Genomic DNA, 23,643 nt, shown 5'->3' with positions numbered 1-23,643 from the left:
GTAATAAAAAAACAAACATAAAGCATATAAAGGCTTCATAATTCATAAAGATCATGTCAACTGACTGCTATTACATTATAGAACAAAAGGTATATATAACATCTCCTATACCCCTGTGTTAACCTCAGACTTTATTTTCGACCTTAACGCTAAAATATCGCTTTCAGGAACAAAAGAAAACCTCTTCCACGATTGGATGGTTTGAATCATGAAAAGAATCAGTGATTCCGCCCCCCGACACTTCCTTTTTAAATCTGATTGGTCAGTGGGAGGAGCAGATTTTGACACGTCATTAGAAACCAGTCCCTGATTTGCTTAGACAGCTTGGAACAATTTAAACGGTTTTCAGCGGGTGTTGAAGTCAAGTCGGACTAACGTTACTTTGTTGTGCAGAGAAATAAATGMCGTATTTTACAATTTAATATATATTATTTTTTTCATAAAGATTGTTGAAGTCACCTGTAATATAGAGTGAACTGCTGAAGCGAAACTGATTTTTATTTTTCTCGAAACCGGAGGAGTTTTATGGTATGGAAGTTTTTTTATTTGCTAACTAGCTTAACTAGCTATCTTTCACGTTGACTTTTAAAATCTCAACAACAACTCGCTAGATTGCTAAGACAACACTGACTATCTTGTTTCTTCAACATGATCTGATTTTACTTTGCATATTATTAGAGGATATATATTTAGCTAGCTGCTAACAAAGTTGTCCGGGAGACTGGTTACGTTAAATAGTTAGCTACTGTAGCAAGCTAGGATCCACGACCATAGTCTAACGTTACTCGAGTTTGCGGAAATGCGCGGGTTAGCGCGAAAATTAAAAAATTGTAGCTAGTTAAAGTTAGCTAACTAGTTAGACATTTTGTTACTGCAAGCAAGGTGTCAATGAACATTTGGTTAAATGTAACGTTTTTGTTTAGGTAATGTTTTGAGTTATTGTATTGGATTGTCTGGAATGGTTGTCGTGTCACTTCGTTTTTTCCGCGCCGTTTAATGTGTCAGATGTCTCGATTTGTATAATATTTTGTTATGTACACAAAATGTCACCGTTTTGAAGTTTTTGGCCTTCCTAGTTAAAAATGTAACTGCTTGCCAATTTAGTTTTGTGGGAGGTTTCACCATCCCATCAAACGTTTTAAAACAATTGATTCTTTCCTCTTATTTTCACCAGGTCGCAACCATGACCTCTGTACTGTCGTCGACGCATAGCCTGATGCAGATGTTTAATGGGAAGATTCAGGAGTTCGCCAACGAAATAGAAAATGTCCACATGGTGTGGCTCGAGGAGATCCAGCAGGAAGCCAACCGCATGTTCTCAAGGTAGGAGGACTGAAGTGTACAGGAGAAAAAGACCCCAACATAATCAAGTCAATTGCAGTCAGACTCCTAGTCATTTGTGTCGTAATTATTTTTTCAAACAGTGGGCTTAAAGCARAATACAAGCACGGTACATATAGGTGATTTGATTAAAATACAGATAGTATGTGTTTATACTGTATATATGGAAAAATACACTGTAAAAAATAGCAGTCGACCAAACCTTTTTAGTTTTATGGGCATGATTTTTTAAATGTTCATTTGTTTATTTTTCTCCCCAATTTCGTGATATCCAATTGGTAGTTAGTCTTGTCCCATCGCTGCAACTCCCGTACGGACTCGGGAGAGGCGAAGGTTGAGAACCATCCGCCTCCCTGAAACACGACCCTGCCAAGCCACACTGCTCATAAACCTGGAAATCGGCTGCATAAATGTATCTGAGGAAACACCTTACAGCTGGCGACCGAAGCCAGCGTGCATGGGCGCGACAGTACAAGCACATCCCAGCCGGCCAAATTCTCCCCTGACACAGACTACGCTGGGCCAATTGTGCGCAGCTTCATGGGTCTTCTGGTTGCGGCCCTGCTGTGACACAGCCCGGGATCGAACCCGGATATGTAGTGACGCCTCTACGCAGTGCCTTAGACCGCTGCGCCACACGGGAGGCCCCCGACCAATACATTTATCATCGGGGACAGCCTTGCACCAACCAGTACCTAACCTGTAACTCCCAGTAATCAAATCACATTATCTGGTGTAACAATCTGTAGCTACTGTCATTTGTAATTCTGTAAAGTAATGATGGCCAGGAGGAAGGATTCATCCTGCAACAGTTGGACCTTTCTCTTCAGAGCCATATACTCTGAGTATACCAAACATTTAGTTGCAACAGTTGGACCTTTCTCTTCAGAGCCGTATACTCTGAGTACACCAAACATTTAGGTGCAGCCCCCCGTTTCCCTCAGAACAACCTCGATACGTCGCAACATGGCGCCGAAAGCGTTCCACGGGGTTGCTGGCGTTTGATGGTTGACGCCCAATGCTTTCCACAGTTGCCAAGTTGACTGGAAACTGAGTGTGGGGGAAAAAACCCAGCAGCGTTGCAGTTCTTGACACAAACCGGTGCGCCTGGCACCTACTACCATACCCCGTTCAAAGGCACTTCAATCTTTTGTCTTGCCCCATTCCACCCTCTGAATGGCACATACACAATTAATGTCTCAATTGTCTTGAGGCTTTAAAAAAAATCCTTCTTTAAACTGTCTCCTCCCCTTCATCTACACTCCTCCTCCTTCATCTACACTGATTGACATGGATTTAACAAGTGACATCAGTAAGGCATCATCGCTTTCACCTGGATAGTCTGTCATGGAAAGAGCAGGTGTTCTTAATGTTTTGTATACTCGGTGTTTTTTCACAATATATATATATATATATATATATATTTCTCTCCAGAGCCATTCATATTCACATTTTATTTTCCTTCCTATCTCAGTGACTTCAGTGCGGAGCCAGAACTGATGCCAAAGACTCCATCGCAGAAGAAGAGCAACCGCAGGAAGCGTCTATCCGTGGGTCAGAATGAGAACCGCACCAAGAGACGGTAGGTTATCCTGTTKATTTTCCTGCTACCGTAGGTTCCTATGTCTCAGACAGAACTGCCTTTTCATCAAGTTCCATCTGGTCAGTCATGTGACACTGTACGTTTTAGTACAGGAATCAGATTCACCTTCATTCACCAAGAGCCAGTGCCAGGAATTTGACAATAAACAGAGTAACATCCTGTCTAAACCGGTCCCCGCATGTGCGCTTCATCGTGCACATTATAATTTTACCCCACAAGACACGTTAATGACACACAGGTTTAAATACCAAAACCAACTGTGAACCCACAATATTATTTTGGGGACAGGTTGAAACACGTATTTAGTTAGTTCTATAAGGGGAACAGTAAGTTGCTATTTTAACTGACATGCATATGGTAGTCTTTTTTTAGCTGGTTCTTTGAAAGAATGTTGACCCCGAAGTCATACAAAATTGTGTTTCTCTAATCCTGATGACTAATCCACAAATAAAAAGGGAAACAACTCACAAATAAACTATCTTTAATTAATCTGTCCTCGTTCATCTTTCAAGCACCCTCGTGTGTTTGTATCTTTGTGAATACCAATGAGGTCTGCTATAATGCTGCCTCCCGTCTGACGTCTGCTATAATTTTATCTTTGTCATCCCTGCAGCTTCTCAAAGGGKAAACGCAGCAACCTGCGTCACTCCTCTGTGTCCACCTCCCTGAACCTGATAGCAGAGGATGATGGAGGATCTCCGGTCACACTGGAAGAGATAGTCAAGCCCCCTCGTTCCCGCAGAGCCAAACAGACTACCCAGCCTGAGGCTGCACCACCCGTATGCAGCACCCGCAATGGAGCTGCTCAGACCACCAACTCTCAGCAGGAGCCAAAGGAGATGGAGTATGAGGCTTCTAGCAAACACATCCAGGAGGAGAGGATGCAGCCAGAGGAAGCTGAGAGTGAGAGGGAGTCGTCCAGCTCTGTCACCTCCCAGACCCCCTGTCTAACACCCCCTCCGACCCAGAGTCACATGGCTGAAGCCATAGTCAAGATCACGGCCTCGGAGCGACGTTCTGCAGAGCTCCAGATGCACCCCAACCCAGAGCGCTCMCCAAGCCGCACCGCCACTAAGATAGCCATCGCTGCCGGCACCACGCCCACGGGTTCCGGGCGGAGCTCSGCGAGACACTCCCTGACCGTGCGGCGCTCCCTGGCAGGGCTGAGACACAGCATGACCCAGGAGTCTGTCCGCAGAGCCTCCAGGAGGTCCTTCCTGAAYAAGAAGGCTCGGCTGGGCAGCTCCACCTGCAGCAGTAACGTCAGCGGGCTTGGTGAGTGATGAGATATGACCTGGCATTTTGCCATTATACCTTGACTGGAGTTTGTGATGTGAGCAGTGGAGGCTGCTGAGGGGAGGACGGCTCATACTAATTCCTGGAATGGAGTGGTGTCAACCACGTCTTTTGATGTTTCAAAATGTGTGTATATATATGTGAATATTGATAACTACTTTTAGGTACTACTTTTACCTGCAGTCAACTTGTGCAATATGTTAGGAGATAAAGCAGATGGCATTCTTCATTTCATTTCACCTCCCCATTCCATTGACTCCATTCCAGGAATTAGTATGAGCCGTCCTCCCCTTTATCATGAGCCGTCCTCCCCTTTATCATGAGCCGTCCTCCCCTTTATCATGAGCCGTCCTCCCCTTTATCATGAGCCGTCCTCCTTCCTTTATCATGAGCCGGTCCTCCCCTTTATCATGAGCCGTCCTCCCCTCTTATCATGAGCCGTCCTCCCCTTTATCATGAGCCGTCCTCCCCTTTATCAACAGCCGTCCTCCCCTTTATCAAGCCGTCCTCCCCTTTATCAACAGCCGTCCTCCCCTTTATCATGAGCCGTCCTCCCCTTTATCAACAGCCGTCCTCCCCTTTATCACACCTCCTCCCCTTTATCACAGCCGTCCTCCCCTTTATCAACAGCCGTCCTCCCCTTATCACACCGTCCCCTTGTATCAACAGCGTCTCCCTTATCAAAAAGCCGTCCTCCCCTTTATCAACAGCCTCCTCCTCCCCTTTATCACAGCCGTTCCTCCCCTTTATCATCGGCCGTCCTCCCCTTTATCATCGCGCCGTCCTCCCCTTTATTATCGGCCGTCCTCCCCTTTATCACGGCCGTCCTCCCCTTTATCATCGCCGTCCTCCCCTTTATCATCGGCGTCCTCCCTTTATCATCGGCCGTCCTCCCCTTTATCATCGCCGTCCTCCCTTTATCATCGGCCGTCCTCCCTTTATCACGGCCGTCCTCCCTTATCACGCCGTCCTCCCTTTATCATCGGCCGCCTCCCCTTTATCATCAGCCGTCTCCCCTTTATCAACAGCCGTCTCCCCTTTATAACAGCCGTCCTCCCCTTATTCATCGCGTCCTCCCCTTTATCAACGGCCGTCCTCCCTTTATCAACAGCCGTCCTCCCCTTTTATCATCAGCCGTCCTCCGCCTTTATCATCAGCCGTCCCTCCCCTATCATCACCGTCCTCCCCTCAGCAGCCTCCACTGGATGTGAGCGATATGGTTTGGTGTGAGGCCAGCATTTTTTCCCTATTAGTCAGATGACTAATTTACTGCTATGCTTCAGAGCTTAGTCTGAGTTGAGCACACTTTTRTWTTTGGTTGCCATTTATCTCTCCATATTACGCCTTGACAATGTAATGATATATACTGTGCTAATGAATGATAGTATTGTGTTGTGTGTCTGTCCGCTGTAGAAGATGGATGGATGGAAACGGATGGACATGGGGTCCAGGTGCAGACTGATGGGTGAGTGATCACATTTTATTAGGCCTAATTTTTTTTTTTTTTTTTTTTATCAACCATCGTCTTGTCTTTTAATGTATAAACACGTCTGTTGTCATTGGTATGTGAATGATGTATACCACGGTAGGCTTGGACCGTATACCGGAATATTTGGATAATATGAGATGGTTTTACAATACTGTTAACTCTTTTTTTAATATATATATATATATATATATATATATATATATATATATATGTGTGAATATTGATAACTACTTTTAAGTAAATACCTGCAGTCAACTTGTGCAATATGTTAGGAGATAAAGCAGCTGGCATTCTTCATTTCACCTGTTACCATAGTTCCCAGTGTTTTTGTTTACAAGCGCACACAGACCGGCGCCGTGTGAGTCACTCACTGTTGGGCAGCCAGGTGACCTAGTTACCGGATGGAATTCACAACCAACTGTGTTTTGTCAGCTAAATATCTTGTACCTAAAGTTAAACTGTCTAGAATGTGCCAAATGCTCTGTAGATGTGCATATGGTTTGCTAATTTAGCTATCTAGCTGTGGTTAGCTTCTTCCATGATCAAGTTTAGCTTGGTAACAGTGATCCTGGATCAAGAGTCTTTCTGTCTTTTAATATTTTGTTTTTGTGCGTTCAGCAAACTGTTTAGCATTTTAGTTGCTAACCTTCGGATTACAATAGCGCCCCTTGTGTTCAGTGCTGGTATTACCGACTGTCCTAGTATGGCACAAGGTRGGTATGACAGTCTGGATCCTGCCCAAGCCTAGACTAAGGGGGGTATTCATGAAGAACAGAACAGAATCTAACACAAACTGAACGAAACCAAGGGCGAAACTACCTGAATTTGCCCAATAGAATGTTTTCGTTGCACTTTCTTTCTTCTTTTTTTTGCGCTTGTGAAACGGTTTGTAACGGTGTGCGACTAATGAATACACCCTAGGTTATTATGCATCTGATAGGCTGTTGTGTGTGGCAGGGTGTTGTCAGAGGAGCCTGGAAAGACTGAGACTGACAGCCCAGCTCCTCAGACTTCTCCTGAGGTAGGAAACATCCACATTGTACCTGAAGGATACATTGATCTAAAATATCCATTTAATATCAGGCTTGGGGTCAATTCACAAAGTAGAAGGAAAATTCCAATTCAGATGTTCCTCATTTCCTTCCTGAAAGGGAATTGACCCCCCCAACCCTGATGTCTAGCTCTACTGTTTATGTCTGTTCCTTATGTAAATATATTGACGATCATAGTGAAATGATTCCCTTAACTCATTTATTTATTTTAATTTGAGCAGGATAACACGGAGCAGAACCACCCAGGTGTTCTCTGTGTTACGGAGGTTCGTTGTTTCACTCGCTCCATGGCCCAGATCACTCCCACCGTGCCGCCACTAGCCTCGGTCATCAGCAAAACCAAGACCGCCACACCAGACTCTGGATCAGGTGCAGACCGTCTCACACACACTCGTCAGCAAAGACTGGCACACCGACCGAAGCTGCATAAATATCTTCCCGTCCGTCTTCTGAATCATGCTTGTAACGTCAATAGGTTACAGCTATGCTTTAGAGCGAGAGGGCCATGTAGCCTGTGTGTGTGTGTGTGCACTGGCAAAGATTGATGTATTGGTGGTTAACGGGTTTGTGTTCTCCTAGATGGCAGTGGTCAGAAGCCATCATCAGGTCTGGGTCCTCGTCTCAGTGCCAAGCGCAGAGCAGCTGCCGACGAATTCCAGAGCCCGAGGAAGAAGCCATCACCCCCCGTTAAGAGCCAGACTGTAAGAACCAAGATATCCAAGGCTTTTCTTCACAACAACTAGCTGTGTCTTACCTGGCATAGAACCTGCCAGTTCTCCCAAATAGTGATTTATATTAAGTGGTGGGATTATCACTGTAAKGCTCACTTTTGAAATCCATTTTGTAGGTTTTACGTTCTGAAGCYAGTGTATTTTTCCCTAAAATATTGTAACGTTCACTTGCCATGAATAGACCCCTAATGRTGTCTACTGTAGGTGAGGCCCAACATGAGGTCGTTCCTCCACACGGTCCAGAAGAACCAGATGCTGATGATGACCCCSAGCTCTCTGGGTCGCAACACGGTCATGAAGTCCTTCATTAAACACACCACGCCGGGCAGAGCCGACCTCAAGGTTAGTCTACAGATCACTACTCATTTTAGGGGCTCCCCGATATTGCGACGTGATATTTCTTGAATAATTCCTGCCTTCGTGACATTATCCTCAAATATGTCATTAAAATTGGCCCATCCCCTCGTCTATGTTGTCATGATCACATCATAACCATTTTGTGATCATTTTGAGACAAACGTTTAGGAAGTTTAAAAACAGATCATAATGTTACCAGACAACATATGTAGCCTTGTTAATTGGATCTCTCTTTCCCTGTCCCCTCTACAGTCAGGCTGTGGTGTAGTGGTATGTATCAGAGTAATATGGTGTGGTATGTGGGGGGGGTGGTTTGGTCTTTGTGTGCGCTAACTGGTACACGCCACTTGGTACACGCCACTGGTCGTCCCCACACCATCTGAGTTAACGTTGGGTTCTAAGGGGCACAAAGGCTGGGGCTTTTGTGATTAGATTTCATCAGATTTGTGTCCTAACYTGTTTTAGTGCACCTACACACCGAGCGCGTTACAAGAACATACGTTTGCCCCTCACTAACTAAATGAAATACAAGGACTTGGTATTGGGTTTTTTTTTACGCACGAGATGCATTTTCTTTCAGAAATCACCCGTGGTGCTTTTAGTCCCATATTAACCTTATTCCCTCTTCATGGGTTCCCTTTCCATTTTTAAAATAATACTACCACAGATTTCACTCAGTCCCAAATGAGTTGCCACTAGCATGTATAAAAATAAAAAATAAATTTTTAAATAACATTTTATGCTATGTAACTCTGTCAGATTCCTAAGTGTAATTGTCTTGTAGGAAAGAGAACGCCTGAAACTGGAAGCACTAAAGAAGAAGCAGGAGCAAGAAGAGGAGAGGAAGAAGAAGATGGAGGAAGAGAAGAGGAGGAAACAGGAAGAGATGAAGAAGAAGAGGGATGAACGGCTGCGGAGGGTAGTCGAGGCCCGGGTGAAGGAAGATCAGAAAGAGGAGGAGAAGAAGAAGAAGATTGAGCAGAAGATGCTTCAGATTGACGAGAAACACGACAAGGTGAGGTGTTGACGAGAAACGCGGCGGGGTGAACGGTGGGCTGTTGAACGAGAAACGCTGGCGAGTGAGGTTTGACCAGAGAAACGGTAGACGAGAGCCGTGAGGTGGTTCCGAAAACGGCGTAGGTTGTTGGCCGAAAACGGAATCGAGACAAGCGGTGATCCACACCACGGATTGTTGCCGAGAAAGAGAAAACGGCAGAGTGAAAGTATTCAGGCCGAGAACGCAAGGGCGGCGCAGTGATGGTAAAACGTTGACCGAAAAACGCGCGTCATAGGTCGAAGGTCAGTTGACCGAGAAACGGAAGAGAATAAATTCCCAACACAAGACAACGTATAGAGCGGGTGAGCCAAGACGTCGGTCCGCTCAGAATGGTGAACGGGTTGCCCGAGAAAACGCTGACAGGTTGAGGTACGTTGACAGAGAATACGCGTAAGAAGATTCTGCACCGCGCCCCGGAGGGTTTGACGAAAACGGTGAAGCGTGTTGCACAGAAACGCCACCGATCGGCGGGGTGAGGTGTGCGACTGAGAAACGCGCGTTGGGAGTGAGCCAGGTGTTGACGAGGAAACGCATCGCTGGGGTAGACGGTGTTGACGAGAAACGCGGCGGGGTGAGGTGTTGACGAGAAACGCGGCGGGGTGAGGTGTRGKCGAGAAACGCGGCTTTACTGAATGACGGAGGGATAACATCTGATGCAGAGGTGAAGCTACGGTAATGGGGTCGTGTTCATTTGGGCACAAACCGCCTTACAATGGAGTGCAACGGGGAGATACTATCTGAACTTGTCCAATAGGAAACTCTTGTTTTTCGTAAAACTATTTTCCCCTGTTCCCGCAGCTGCGAGTGGAGCGCATGGCAGAGGAGAAAGCCAAAAAGAAGGTGGCCACCAAACGCCAGGAGGAGCTGGAACTGAGGAGGAAGATGGAGGAGGATACCAGGAGGAAGAAGATTCAACAGTCTGTAAGACACTCCTACCATTGTTTGTCTCCTTTTGTCTACTTTCCATTTATTAGTAGTKGTAAGATTTATTTTGTAATAGGCAGATATAGGAGAGGCAGAATCCGTACCCACTCTTGACACGTGAATGTCCAAACAGCAGCATTGCCTGCTAGACCAGCCCCAAGGACAGCCATTTAGTTTTTTTTTAATTGAATTGGATGCCTCTTGAAGGTGCACGTGGGTTGTTAAATGTTTTGACCCTTGACCCAGGAGGAGGAGGAGAAGCGTCAGCAGGAGCTGCAGGCGAAGAGGAGAGCCGAAGAAGAGCAGGAGAGGGCTCGTAAGATGACCGAGGCCCGACGAGCACTGGAGCTGAAGAAAGAACTGGAAAGAGAACTGGAGAGGGAGAGACAAGCATCTGCTGAGAGGTACTTTTCCTGTCAACTTTTGATGAATGGAAAGGGTTTATTTTCTTATGGAATTACGACAACTGTAAAATGACTGACGACTGTTGATGTAAAACGGGCTTTAATAATTCATCAGTTTGATCTTCTATCAAACTGGCATTGCCATCGTTATTGTTCAAACTATTCACAGTCCAAAGCTTRGGTTTTAATGTGGAGACGGAGAAGGTCGTTGCTGAATATTGTGTCTGTTTTCAGGGAGCGGGTAGAGAGAGAGAAGGCCATTGCTCTTCAGAGAGAAGTGGAGAGAGCTGCCCGGGAGAAAGAGAGGAGAGAGTTGGAGAAGAGGAAGAGGGTACGTCATGCAGCTTCAACCATACCGCTCTTGTTTGGATTAACCATTAATTTAACATGTCTGTTCCTGTCTTAAACATTGTGTAGACTTGGTTTGAAGGTACTTTCAGATTTGTACATAACATTTAAAAGGTGTTAATATCGGGGACTTTGTACATGTACACTTTCGGGTTAGAAGACATTAACGGGTAGGTTGAAGTACTAATGAAWRWTTTTTTATTCTGTCAATAGGAGGAGCAACAGAGGCAAGCTGAGGAGGAGAGACAGCGAGAAGCCGAGAGACTCGAGGAGAGACAGCGAGAAGCRGAGAGACTCGRTGAACGACAGCGAGAAGCCGAGAGACTCGCTGAACGACAGCGAGAAGCCGAGAGACTCGRTGAACGACAGCGAGAAGCRGAGAGACTCGCTGAACGACAGCGAGAAGCCGAGAGACTCGCTGAACGACAGCGAGAAGCRGAGAGACTCGCTGAACGACAGCGAGAAGCRGAGAGACTCGCTGAACGACAGCGAGAAGCRGAGAGACTCGCTGAACYACAGCGAGAAGCCGCCAAGAGCCACCTGACTGCTGAAGTTCAGGTGAGAACACTTCTCTACTTTTGACAGGTAAAATCAATCTGGTAGTAGCTCCTCTGATATGCTAGGTGGGAGTTTCACCATGTTGCTTATACCAATCAAATCCTCTCAGATCTCCACTAGAGAGTAGGGCGTCAACTAGATCAACCCCCGGGTCTATTTTGTTTTCTTGGGGAGGTGGTCGTGGGGCCGGAAGATGATTTACAAATAATGTGTAGAGTCCAAATTGACCGCAAGAAGCCCAAACAGGTATTTGACTAAAACAGAATCATTTCAAACCTTGCTTCCACGTGTATACGATCACATCTCTGTTATGAGTGGGGAATACTTGGGAACAGATTTCCCAAGTGTTTTGTCCAACAATGACAGTTTGTTGGTCCCGCTAGTTGGGGAACCCTGGTGTAGGGCCACGGTGAAGCTGTGGGATTGGCCCTAACAACATTGAGGAGAGGGGGGCGCTTGTGTTTACATTGTTTTGAATGTAAACGTTTGTTTTTCCTGTTTGTCCCTTGGAGCTGGAAGGAGTTGAAGCCTATGGGTTGTCAGTAATGATTTTCCTAATCTCTGCAAAGTCTTGTGTATCTCATTGGAGGATATCGATCCTGTGGTAGATTTTATAGACCGATGTTCGTGTGCACTTCTCTGGTTCCCTCCTATAGCCCGTGGTGTTGAAGACGCCTGCAGGGAAGGGAGGAGTCCTCAACGTCACTGTGGATATCGAGGTATGGATAACGCTCTCGTTAGAGCCATAGTCGGTAGAGCGTGACCCCGTGCAACGCCGGGGTTGTTGGGTTCGATTCCCCCCCGGGGCCACCCATACGTAAAATGTACGCAAACATGACTAAGTCGCTTTGGATAAAAGCATCTGATAAATGGAAATAGTCTCGTCAGTTGTAGGAGATGATGACTCACTCTCAATGTGACTTCTAATGTCGCTGGACCTACTTTATCAATTCAACCTTGGCTGGGTGCAGAAATCACACCAACTTGTCTGTTTTTAATTCTAAGAGAAGAATGAATGATAAATGCATATGTCTATAATCCCTGATTTTGTCTTCCTGCCCTTTGCAGCAGTCTCCCCAGTCATATGAGATCACTCCTAAGGGGGGCAACAAGCCTGTTGTTCTCAACACCAACCCTGAGGACTATGGGATGGATCAGAACAGTGATGACTCTACTGATGACGAATCCGCACCGAGGAAACCCATCCCCACATGGGCTGAGGGTACGTTTCACTGACTTATTTATGCCTCGTAGCAACACGCGGTGCATAACCCCCACACAAGCCTCGTAGCGACACGGCGGTGCATTTAACGCCCTCCACACAAAGGCCTCGTTAGCAACACGCGTGCTGCCATAACCCCTCCACACAAGGCCCGTAGCAACACCGGGCATAACCCCTGCCACACAAGGCCTCGTAGCAAAACGCGGTGCATAACCCCTCCAACGAAGGCCTCGTAGCAACACGCGGTGCATAACCCCACACAAGGCCTCGTGCAACACGCGGTGCATAACCCCCACACAAGGCCTCGTAGCGACACGCGTGCATAACCCGCCACACAAGGCTCGTAGCGACACGCGGTGCATAACCCCACACAAGGCCTCGTAGCGACACGCGGTGCATAACCCCCACACAAGGCCTCGTAGCAACAGCGTGCATAACCCTCCCAACACAAGGCCTCGTAGCAACACCGTGCATAACACCGCCACCACAAAGGCCTCGTAGCGACACCGGTGCATAACCCCCACACAAGGCCTCGTACGACACGCGGTGCATTAACCCGCCCCACACAAGGCTCGTAGCACACGCGGTGCATAACCCCCACACAAGGCTCGTAGCAACACGTGCATAACCCTCCACACAAGGCCTCGTAGCAACACGTGCATAACCCCCCACCACACAGGCCTCGTAGCGACACGCGTGCATAACCCCCACACAAGGCCTCGTAGCGACACGCGGTGCATAACCCCTCCACACAAGGCCTCGTAGCAACACGCGGTGCATAACCCCTCCACACAAGGCCTCGAGCAACACGCGGTGCATAACCCCACCACAGCCTCGTAGCAACACGCGGTGCATAACCCCTCCACACAAGGCCTCGTAGCAACACGCGGTGCATAACCCCCCACACAAGGCCTCGTAGCAGACACGTGCATAACCCCTCCACAAGGCCCGTAGCACACGCGGTGCATAACCCCCCACACAAGGCCTCGTAGCGACACGCGGTGCATAACCCCTCCACACAAGGCCTCGTAGCGACACGCGGTGCATAACCCCCCACACAAGGCCTCGTAGCGACACCGGTGCATAACCCTCCACACAAGGCCTCGTAGCGACACGCGGTGCATAACCCCTCTACACAAGCCTCGTAGCGAACGCGGTGCATAACCCCCACACAAGGCCTCGTAGCAGACACAGTGCATAACCCCCACACAAGGCCTCGTGCAACACGCGGTGCATAACCCCCACACAAGGCCTCGTAGCGACACCGGTGCAATAACCCCCCACACAAGGCCTCGTAGCGACACGCGGTGCATAACCCCTCTACACAAGGCCTCGTAGCAACACACGTGCATAACACCCCCACACAAGGCCTCGTAGCGACACGCGGTGCATAACCCTCACACAAGGCCTTCGTAGCGACACGGTGCATAACCCTCACACAAGGCCTCGTAGCAGACACCGGTGCATAACCCCCCTACACAAGGCCTCGTAGCAACACAGTGCATAAACCCCTCCACACAGGCCTCGTAGCCAACACAGTGCATAACCCCTCCACACAAGGCCTCGTAGCAACACGCAGTGCATAACCCCCCACACAAAGGCCTCGTAGCACACGCGGTGCATAACCCCTCTCACACAGGCCTCGTAGCAACACGCGTGCATAACCCCTCCACACAAGGCCTCGTAGCAACACGCGTGCCATAACCCCTCCACACAAAGGCTCGTAGCAACCGCGGTGCATAACCCCCCACACAAGGCCTCGTAGCAGACACGCGGTGCATAACCCCCACACAAGGCCTCGTAGCAGACACGCGGTGCCATAACCCCCACACAAGGCCTCGTAGCAGACACAGCGGTGCATAACCCCTCTAAACAAGGCCCTCGGTAGCAACACGCGGTGCATAACCCCCACACAAGGCCTCGGTAGCAACAGCGCGGGCATAACCCTCTACAACCCAGGCCCTCAGTAGACAACCACGAGGTGCATAACCCCCTACCACAGAGGAGCCTACCGTATGCAACCACCGCGGGTGCCACATAACGCTGCTTACACCACAAGCCTCCGTGCAACACCGCGGTGCATAACCCCCCACACAAGGCCTCCTTTATGCCTTTTTACTGTGCTCTTAAAGGGATAGTTTGAGATTTTGCCAATCAAGCTGGGGGGGTTTTGTGTTTTTCCTACATACCCAGAGTTAGATGAACTCATGGATACCATATTTTTTTATGTCTGCGCAGTTTGAAGGAAGGTTAAGAGTTTATGGTGCCATTGCTAACTAGCCATTAGCACAATGGCAAAGTGGTAGCTTTTATAACTACAAGACCCATAGCCTTAGTCACGATGCTAAAGTGAACCCATTCTTCCCTCCCCTCTAGGCAACCAGCTGAAGCAGTCTATGATGAAGCAATATTTCCACCCGGCTGACGTGGACTCTCACTACGGGGCGATTGAACCCCCAAAGCTGGATCGCATCTTCTGCAAGAGTAAACCTCGCTACTTTAAACGTACCAGCTCTGCTGTCTGGCACTCGCCACCTCGAATGGGAGCTCTACCCCATTAAACACTGGGAACTGGGATAAAATTGTTTTATTTTTCATTTTGGTTATGTTCATTCTTTCATGTATTATATTAAGAAACCCTAGCTGGAGAACACTTGAAGAGAAGTTCAGTAAGTGTAAGCAATATAGGTAACTTTTTTTCTTTTCTTTTATTCTTTTAAAAAATAAATCTTGTATAAAATTTTTAATTTCTTCTGAATAAAATGGATAATAACATCTCCACAACTTTTTGAAGATGGTCATTTAAAAAAAGTTGTTCACATGAAGGGAAATCCATTTAAAGGTATTTAACAGTCAAGGATCAGAACTTGAAGGTAACTGTACAACCAATTAAAAAAGGGGACTGGGGCGGGGTAAAACACGAGTCACTGTCTGTGCAGAAATAGCTGGTGGTCTCAATCACAGAACTTTATTCTATATAGTGTAACGATCTTTTACAAATAAAATACATTTTCTGCACATTGGAAGAAGAAAAAATCTGGGAAATCTCATACAAGTAGCTCACAAATGTATATATGTATACAGATATAATCACTGTTTTTGTATCCCTGGCTCCTATTTTTAGCGCGCTCTAGATATGAATTTATTGAATTGTGATTATATGCATTAGTGAGCACTACATTCTGTTTTATTTATGAATATGGAGGTGGGACTACACTACAGGATCAAAATGAACATGTTTTGGCAGTGTTGAGGACTTTAATTTTGAAAAAGGTGACAAACTCACCCCATTCCGTACAAATGTGCGCAACCGCGACATTCAAACGAGGCTACAAAGAAAACTAATGGGACTGTAGCGACTGTGTTGACTTCAAAATCGGGYGTGTGAACTACGTTTCTACTCAAGCGTTGATCGACATGGTAATGGCTCTAGTATTGGAGAAAAGGTGAAAAAACGGACCCTCCGTTACATCTTGACGTGTCAGGTAACGTACAGCAGCATAAAGCAACTATTTCTGTCTTACAGCCTCTCTCCACCAGGTGTAGCACTTTTCTCATCCTTTAAAAACAAGAAATTAACAGTGACTGGGGAAAGGGGGGATACCTAGTCATTTTTTGCTCATCATTGCATGAGATCATCATTCTCAAAGCCGCTCTTTACTTCTAAGAACACTTTAGCACCGCCCTAAAAGCCCGATTCAAATTCGACACAAACCTTCAAATAGGTATGTAATGACACATTATATGAACTCTTTATAGTGTTTTATTTACATTTTAGAGGTGATAAGTTGGACAGATCGAGTGAAAAAACCAATTTTCCCACTCGACATCTGTCTTTCTCACTATAACGCATTAGCTTCGCTTCCCCACCCGCCATTTTTAAAAAGACCCGAAGGAGCTCATTGCCTTCTTGAATTATGCAGAAACGGGGCAGCGTGAAGGTCGGCATGAATTCTGTTGGAAAGGGGAGAAAATTGTGCTTTACAATGGTATTGAAATTACAGTTGATCTGGAAGTATTACGTTTTTTGGGGCGGTAAAATAAGGTCAATTGTACGGACCACGGCGATGTACGCGTTTACGTTACGCTGACTAGTACGTGACGCTGTCGTCCGTCAGAAACAACTGCCACCCAGTCAACACAGATTTATTTTTTATATATTTAACCTTTATTTGTCTGGGCAAGTGGATACCATCTGGAGGGAGTCGACCAGCAAGCGTTCGTACCGCTCCCGAGGTAGTTTACGTTGTTTATACTAGCGTTACCGTGATGATGGTAGCTGTATKATATTACCAGGCTGTATTCGTTGCTGTAGCTAACGTTAACCGTTAGCAACAATAACCTTGAGAGACCGTTTTATAAGCGCCTTGTCATGATCATGAGTAGCAGTACTTTAGCGAACTAAAGTTGTTAACATCGTTAAATATCCGAGTTGTTTCCCCCAAAACCATCGTTATTATTATTAGCTAACGACGTTGTATACTCGTAAACCCGTATTACCGGAATATTCAACAGCGTTTACGAAATATATTACCATCAACGGTGTTATCTTGTGATCAAGCCCATCAATGTTTTGTGATTTATTGGGTGTCGTAAAAAATGTTAGCTAACGTTAACAATTAGCATGTTTGACATTTCAGTGGAAATACTAACGTTACTACGATCAGCTTTTTGTGATCGTGTCCCGTATTATCGGCATACGGTCCCCAGTTATTGACCACCTTACTAGTTTGTTCAATTACAAGATATGTCCGTTTTAATTTAGTTGAAAAAAGAGACGCCAACCTGGTATCCTAAGGGATTACTAGATAGTTGACTAGAGTAATGTTAGTTGGTCAGCCTTCCAGTAGAAATGACTTGCCTGTCCAACTTTACATTGCGTGGCCCGGTGCGGTTCTTCATCAACCTCTTCAGTGTTGTAACCAATTCATGTCTCATTTACTTTACAGATTCATCTTATGGTTTGAGAAAGTAGATTCGTTTTAATACAAAACATATAAATGAGTATGCTGGATATTAAATGGTGTGTGTGGTCTGTCGCGCAGTGATGGAGATGTGTCCACTCAGTCAAGTAGATCCGGCTAGTGTAGTGGTGGAACCAGCTCCTCCACTCAGTCAAGTAGGCCTGCTAGTGATAGTGGTGGAGCCAGTCACTCAGTCAAGTAGACCTGCTAGTGATACTGGTGGAGCAGCTATCCACTCACTCAAGTAGGTCTCCTAGTGAATAGTGGTAGGAGCCAGCTCCTCCACTCAGTCAAGTAGACCTGCTAGTGATAGTGTGGAGCAGCTCCTCCACTCGTCAAGTAGGTCTGCCTATGATTACTGGTGGAGCCAGCTCCTCCACTCAGTCAAGTAGGCCTGCTAGTGATAGTGGTGGAGACAGCTCCTCCACTCAGTCAAGTAGGCCTACTCCGCGACCCACAGCAACACAGTCTTCTATGGACCAGTTTATGCCAAACGTCTATGTCTGTATCAAAACAAGGCCAAATTGATATTGCATTGGCTAAAATGATTACCACCGATTTCCAGCCATTTTTGATCGTGGAGGACAGAGGTTTTAGAAATTATAGCAATAGTCTAAATCCAATGTACACTATTCCAAGCAGGAAAACKCTTTCAAAATCACTTAGTCCACAGTCCAAAAAGCTACTGCAGTTTGCCTTACCACTGACTGCAGGACATCAAGGGTAACCACTTCTTACATGTCGGTTACATGTCACTTCATTGAAGATTTTTCGATGTCTAGTTGTCTTCTGGACTGCTTTGAGTTCAGCAACAGACACACACCTCAGAGAACTTGGCAGAGGAACTGTTGAGAGTGGCCAGAGAATGGCAAGTAGATGGAAAAGTGGTCTGTTGTGTTAGCGACAATGCAGATAACATAACCAAAGCCATGGAAATGTTGAAATGGACCCATCATCCATGTCTTGCCCACACAATCAACCTGATTGTAAGAGATGCTCTGAAGGTGATGAAGCCCACTGTGGACAAAGTGACAGCAGCTGCGGAATACTTCCACAGTAGCACAGTAGGTGCTGAAAAACTAAAGTCTACACAACGCTAGATGGGGATGCCTGAGCTGAGGACTAAACAACAACAYAAACATATATATATTTTTTTGAAGAGTCGTTTGGGAGCCAAAAGAGCTGACTCTTTTTGGTGAGCTGCGCTGAACGAGCTGTCCCACTGAAAAGAGCCAGAATGCCCATCACTAATCTGAAGAGATTTCACCCCATGTTTCCTGTAGCACCTCCCACAAGTTGGTTTGGCTTGATGGGCACTTCTTACGTACCACACGGTCAAGCTGCTCCCACAACAGCTCAATAGGGTTGAGATCCGGTGACTGTGCTGGRCACTCCATTATAMACAMAATACCAGCTGACTGCTTCTTCCCTAAATAGTTCTTGCTTAGTTTGGAGCTGTGCTTTGGGTCGTTGTCCTGTTGTAGGAGGAAATTGCCTCCAATTAAGRGRCYTCCACAGGGTATGGCATGGKGTTGCAAAATGGAGTGATYGCCTTCCTTCTTCAAMATCCCTTTTACCCTGTACAAATCTCCCACTTTACCACCACCAAAGCACCCCCAGACCATCACATTGCCTCCACCATGCTTGACAGATGGCTTCAAGCATCTTTTCATTTTCTGTGTCTCACGAAATGGTTCTTCTTTGGTTTCGAACACCTCAAACTTTAAGATTTTATTGTCCATAACACTTTTACTTCCAATCTTTCCTCTGTCCAGTGTCTGTGTTCTTTTGCCCGGTCTTAAACTTTTCTTTGTATTGGCCAGTCTGCAGATATGGCTTTTTTCTTTGCAACTTGCTAGGGAAAAAGCCAGCAATTCCTCAGTCGGCCTCTTCACTGTTGACGGTTGGAGACTTGGTGTTTTGCGGTACTATTTAATGGAAACTGCCAGTTGAGGGACTTGTGAGGCGTTCTGTTTCTCAACTAGACACTCTAATGTACTTGTCTCTGCTCAAGTTGTGCACCAGGGGCCTCCCACTCCTCTTTCTATTCTGGTTAGAGCCAGTTTGCGCTGTTCTGTGAAGGGAGTAGTACACAACGTTGTACGAGATCTCACATGGAATAGCCTTCATTTCTCAGAACAAGAATAGACTGACGAGTTTCAGAAGAAAGATCTTTGTTTCTGGCCATTTTGAGCCTGTAATCGAACCCACAAATGCTGATGCTCCAGATACTCAACTAGTCTAAAGAAGGCCAGCTTTATTGCTTCTTTAATCAGAACAACCATTTTCAGCTGTGCTAACATAATTGCAAAAGTGTTTTCTAATGATCAATTAGCCTTTTAAAATGATAACCTTGGATTAGCTAACACAACGTGCCATTGGAACACAGGAGTGATGGTTGCTGATAATTGTCTGTCTGTCTGTCTGCCTCCTGTCTGTCTGTCTGTCTGTCTGTCTGTCTGTCTGTCTGTCTGTCTGTCTTTCCAGAACCATGACATCCCAGGTGCGACAGAACTTCCACCAGGAATGTGAGGCTGCCATCAACAAGCAGATCAACCTGGAACTGTATGCTTCTTATGTATACCTGTCTATGGTAAGTTATCCACCAGCTGGACCGTTACCTGTCTATGGTAAGTTATCCACCAGCTGGACCGTTACCTGTCTATGTTGACCAATAGTTGTCCACCAGCTGGACCGTTACCTGTCTATGGTGACCAATAGTTATCCACCAGCTGGACTGTTACCTGTCTATGGTGACCAATAGTTATCCACCAGCTGGACCGTTACCTGTCTATGTTGACCAATAGTTGTCCACGGGCTGGACCCTTACCTGTCTATGTTGACCAATAGTTATCCACCAGCTGGACTGTTACCTGTCTATGGTGACCAATAGTTATCCACCGGCTGGACCGTTACCTGTCTATGGTGACCAATAGTTGTCCACCAGCTGGACCGTTACCTGTCTATGTTGACCAATAGTTATCCACCGGCTAGACCGTTACCTGTCTATGGTGACCAATAGTTATCCACCAGCTGGACCGTTACCTGTCTATGGTGACCAATAGAGCTGTATGTCTCTCATAATTAATATATCTATGTCTGTTCTATTATGTAAACACAGTGAATATAGCTATGTATGTCCATAGTAAGACATTGCTGTGTGTTTCCCGTACCTAAATAGTGCCAAAAGAGAATGGGTTCAATTTCAGATGGGATCCCAAGTCAAATGAGAAATTGGATCAATTCTCATGTTTGTTCTTTTACATCTCTAGAACAGAGAGACATGAGTTAAAGGAATTTAGACAGATCTATATCTAATAATGAACTATATTAACTAGAGAACATTTCATACAGGTAAACTACAACTCAAAAGTTTTTCAGGAACTTGTTCGTGACACTTCCACTTTTCCCTTGTACGTTTTTTTCTAGGGCTACTACTTTGACAGAGACGACAAATCCCTGCCCAACTTTTCCAAGTTCTTCCTGACTCAGTCCAAGGAGGAGAAGGAGCATGCTGAGAAACTGATGAGTCAACAGAACCAGAGAGGAGGACGCATCTTCCTCCAGGACATCAGGGTATAAATAAACACAACAGCACTACCGGAGGTTATGTTACTCTTATACAAGGCTTCATATCGATTCGACTAGGGGCCATTTTGCCTTCTATTGTCTGAACATCTAAGCCACATAATATATGCCACTAACAGGGTGTGTCGCCACCAACAGGGTGTGTCGCCACCAACAGGGTGTGTCGCCACCAACAGGGTGCGTCGCCTCTAACAGGGTGCGTCTACAGAATGTACTGTCAGGTGGAGAACTCCCTGGACCCCCTACAGAATGTACGAATTTCAGGTGGACGAATCCCTGGACCCCCTACAAGAATGTACTGTCAGGTGGAGAACTCCTGGACCCCCTACAGAATGTAATGTCAGGTGGAGAACTCCCTGGACCCCCTAACGAATGTACTGTCAGGTGAGAACTCCCTGGACCCCTACAGAATGTACTGTCAGGTGAAGAACTCCCTGCCGACCCCTACAGAATGTACTGCAGGTGGAGAATCCCTGGACCCCCTACAGAATGTACTGTCAGGTAGAGAACTCCGCTGGACCCCCTACAGAATGTACTGTCAGGTAGAGAACTCCCTGGACCCCTACTCAGAATGTACTGTCAGGTGGAGCAATGCCCTGGCCCCCTACAGTTACTTCAGGTGAGACTCGGAGCTACAGAATGTACTGTCGGTGGAGACTCCCTGGACCCTTGCAGTTTGCTTTCAGGGTCAAGAGGGGTATGGAGACACCACTCTACCACTTCTGTATTGACTTCTCGTCATGCCTTCAATACTATCGCAGCGCTCACGTACTAGCAGAGAAGCTCCATTCCACTCCAAGCTGGACCCTGAGCTAGTGGATTCCTTACCGACCGGTCCCCAACAAGTGAATGGAGTCATGTCAAAGCAGCTCTCTCCTCCTGTGCAACTCTGCCCACCTTCCAGCCCCCCCCCCTACAGCTCTCTCCTTCCTGTACCACTCTGCTCCTCTCTAGCCCCCCCCCTCAGCTCTCTCCTCTCCTTACACACTCTCCTCCTCCGACCCCCCTACGCTCTCTCCTCTCCTGTGCACTCTGGCTCCTCTCCAGCCCCAGCTTCCTCGTCCTCTCCTGTACAACTCTGCTCTCCTCCAGACCCCCCCCTAAGCTCTCTCCTCCTGTACAACTCTGCTCCTCCTCCAGCCCCCCCCCCCCCAATGCTCTCCTTCCTGTACACTCTGCTCCTTCTCCAGCCCCCCCCCCCAGCTCTCTCTCTCCTGTACAACTCGCTCCTCCTCCGCCCCCCCCCAGCTTTCTCCCTCCCTACTCGCTCCTCTCCAGCCCCCCCCAGCTTTCTCCTCTCCTGTAAACTCTGCTCCTCCTCCAGCCCCCCCCCCCCCAGCTTTCTCCTCTCCTGTACAACTCTGCTCCTCTCCAGCCCCCCCCCCCCCCAGTCTCTCCTCTCTGTACAACTCTGTCCTCCTCCTACCCCCCCCAGCTCCTCTCCTCTCCTGTACAATATGCTCCTCCCAGCCCCCCCCCAGCTTTCCTCTCTCTGTACAACTCTGGCTCCTCCTCCAGCCCCCCCCACCCCAGCCTCTCCTTCTCTGTACAACTCTGCTCCTCTCCAGACCCCCCCCCCAGCTTCTCTCCTCCCTGTACAACTCTGCCCTCCTCCCCCCCCCAGCCTTTCTCCTCTCCTGTACCCCGCTCCTGCCTCCACCCCCCCCCAGCTCTCTCCTCTCCTGTACAACTCTGCTCTTCTTCCAGACCCCCCCAGCTTCTCCCTCCTGTACAACTCGCTCCTCCTCCAGCCCCCCCCCCCCCCCAGCTCTCTCCTCTCCTGTACAACTCTGCTCCTCCTCCAGCCCCCCCCCCAGCTTCTCTCCTCTCCTACAACTCTGCTCCTCCTCCAGCCCCCCCCCCCAGCTCTTCTCCTCTCCTGTACAACTCTGCTCTCCTCCAGCACCCCCCAGCCTCTCCTCTCCTGTACAATCTCTGCTCCTCCTCCCAGCCCCCCCCCCACAGCTCTCTCCTCTCCTGTACAACTCTGCTCCCTCCTCCAGCCCCCCCCCCCCAGCTCTCTCCTCTCCTGTACAACTCTGCTCCTCCTCCAGCCCCCCCCCCCCCCCAGTTCTCCTCTCCTGTACAACTCTGCTCCTCCTCCCCCCCCCCCCCCCCCCCACTCTCCTCTCCTGTACAACTCTGCTCCTCTCTCCAGACCCCCCCCCCCAGCTTCTCCTCTCCTGTACAACTCTGCTCCTCCTCCAGCCCCCCCCCCCCCCCAGTCTTCTCTCTTTACAACTCTGCTCCTCCGCCACCCCCCCCCCCAGCTTTCTCCTCTCCTGTACAACTCTGCTCCTCCTCAGCCACCCCCCCCCAGCTTTCTCCTCTCCTGTACATAATCTATACACTGAATGACCATGCAGCGAATATGAACAGACAGTGCTGACTCTGTCCTCTGTCAGCCTACTGCAGATAGAGACTGAGAACATGGCTGTGGTAAGACTGTGTGCATGGTGTGAGAACTGCTCCTCCAACTGATGTGTTGGTCCTAGGCTTTTAGAAGACAGCCCACTGAGCCCATACCCACTCTGGTCATCATGGGTAATGACAATGAGCTGGTCATAACTAAAGTATCGACAACAATTGCCTTTTTAAGGAAACATGGACACCCCCCTCTGCTTAAAGGGGGACGCACAACTCTAACTTTCCTGGAAAGATAAATGTAGCAAAACAGAGATGACATGTTTTCAGGACTTTTATTGACCC

General features: G+C 47.5%; 2 protein-coding genes across 4 annotated transcripts in view; both read left to right on the top strand.

Moving 5' to 3' along the window:
• The first annotated feature begins 334 nt into the window (after positions 1 to 334).
• On the top strand, positions 335 to 15,129 carry incenp (inner centromere protein). Of its 3 annotated transcripts, XM_070439503.1 has the most exons (18): positions 335 to 528; positions 1,175 to 1,323; positions 2,816 to 2,923; positions 3,558 to 4,219; positions 5,654 to 5,705; positions 6,687 to 6,750; positions 7,003 to 7,150; positions 7,361 to 7,482; positions 7,717 to 7,854; positions 8,122 to 8,139; positions 8,654 to 8,884; positions 9,725 to 9,847; positions 10,097 to 10,254; positions 10,489 to 10,585; positions 10,816 to 11,160; positions 11,817 to 11,879; positions 12,229 to 12,382; positions 14,759 to 15,129. In XM_070439503.1, the coding sequence occupies exons 1-18, from the start codon at positions 526 to 528 to the stop codon at positions 14,941 to 14,943; spliced, it is 2,820 nt and encodes a 939-aa protein (XP_070295604.1). In that variant the 5' UTR covers positions 335 to 525; the 3' UTR covers positions 14,944 to 15,129. The 3 variants fall into 3 exon arrangements, with proteins under 3 accessions (XP_070295604.1, XP_023994957.1, XP_070295606.1); XM_024139189.2 differs by lacking the exon at positions 8,122 to 8,139; XM_070439505.1 differs by lacking the exon at positions 11,817 to 11,879.
• A 1,330-nt stretch (positions 15,130 to 16,459) lies between these two features.
• Positions 16,460 to 23,643, top strand: part of LOC112071755 (ferritin, heavy subunit-like) — a 23,601-nt gene continuing 16,417 nt past the window's right edge. Inside the window, 3 exon segments of the mRNA XM_024139188.2 lie at positions 16,460 to 16,618; positions 19,834 to 19,939; positions 20,776 to 20,922. Of these exon segments, the coding sequence (XP_023994956.1) occupies positions 19,838 to 19,939; positions 20,776 to 20,922 (249 nt within the window). The 5' untranslated portion in view covers positions 16,460 to 16,618; positions 19,834 to 19,837.

This window comes from Salvelinus sp. IW2-2015, unplaced genomic scaffold, assembly GCF_002910315.2.
Source record: "Salvelinus sp. IW2-2015 unplaced genomic scaffold, ASM291031v2 Un_scaffold1708, whole genome shotgun sequence".
In the NCBI taxonomy this organism is placed as follows: Eukaryota; Metazoa; Chordata; class Actinopteri; order Salmoniformes; family Salmonidae; genus Salvelinus; species Salvelinus sp. IW2-2015.
This window is presented reverse-complemented; position numbering and strand designations above follow the sequence as displayed.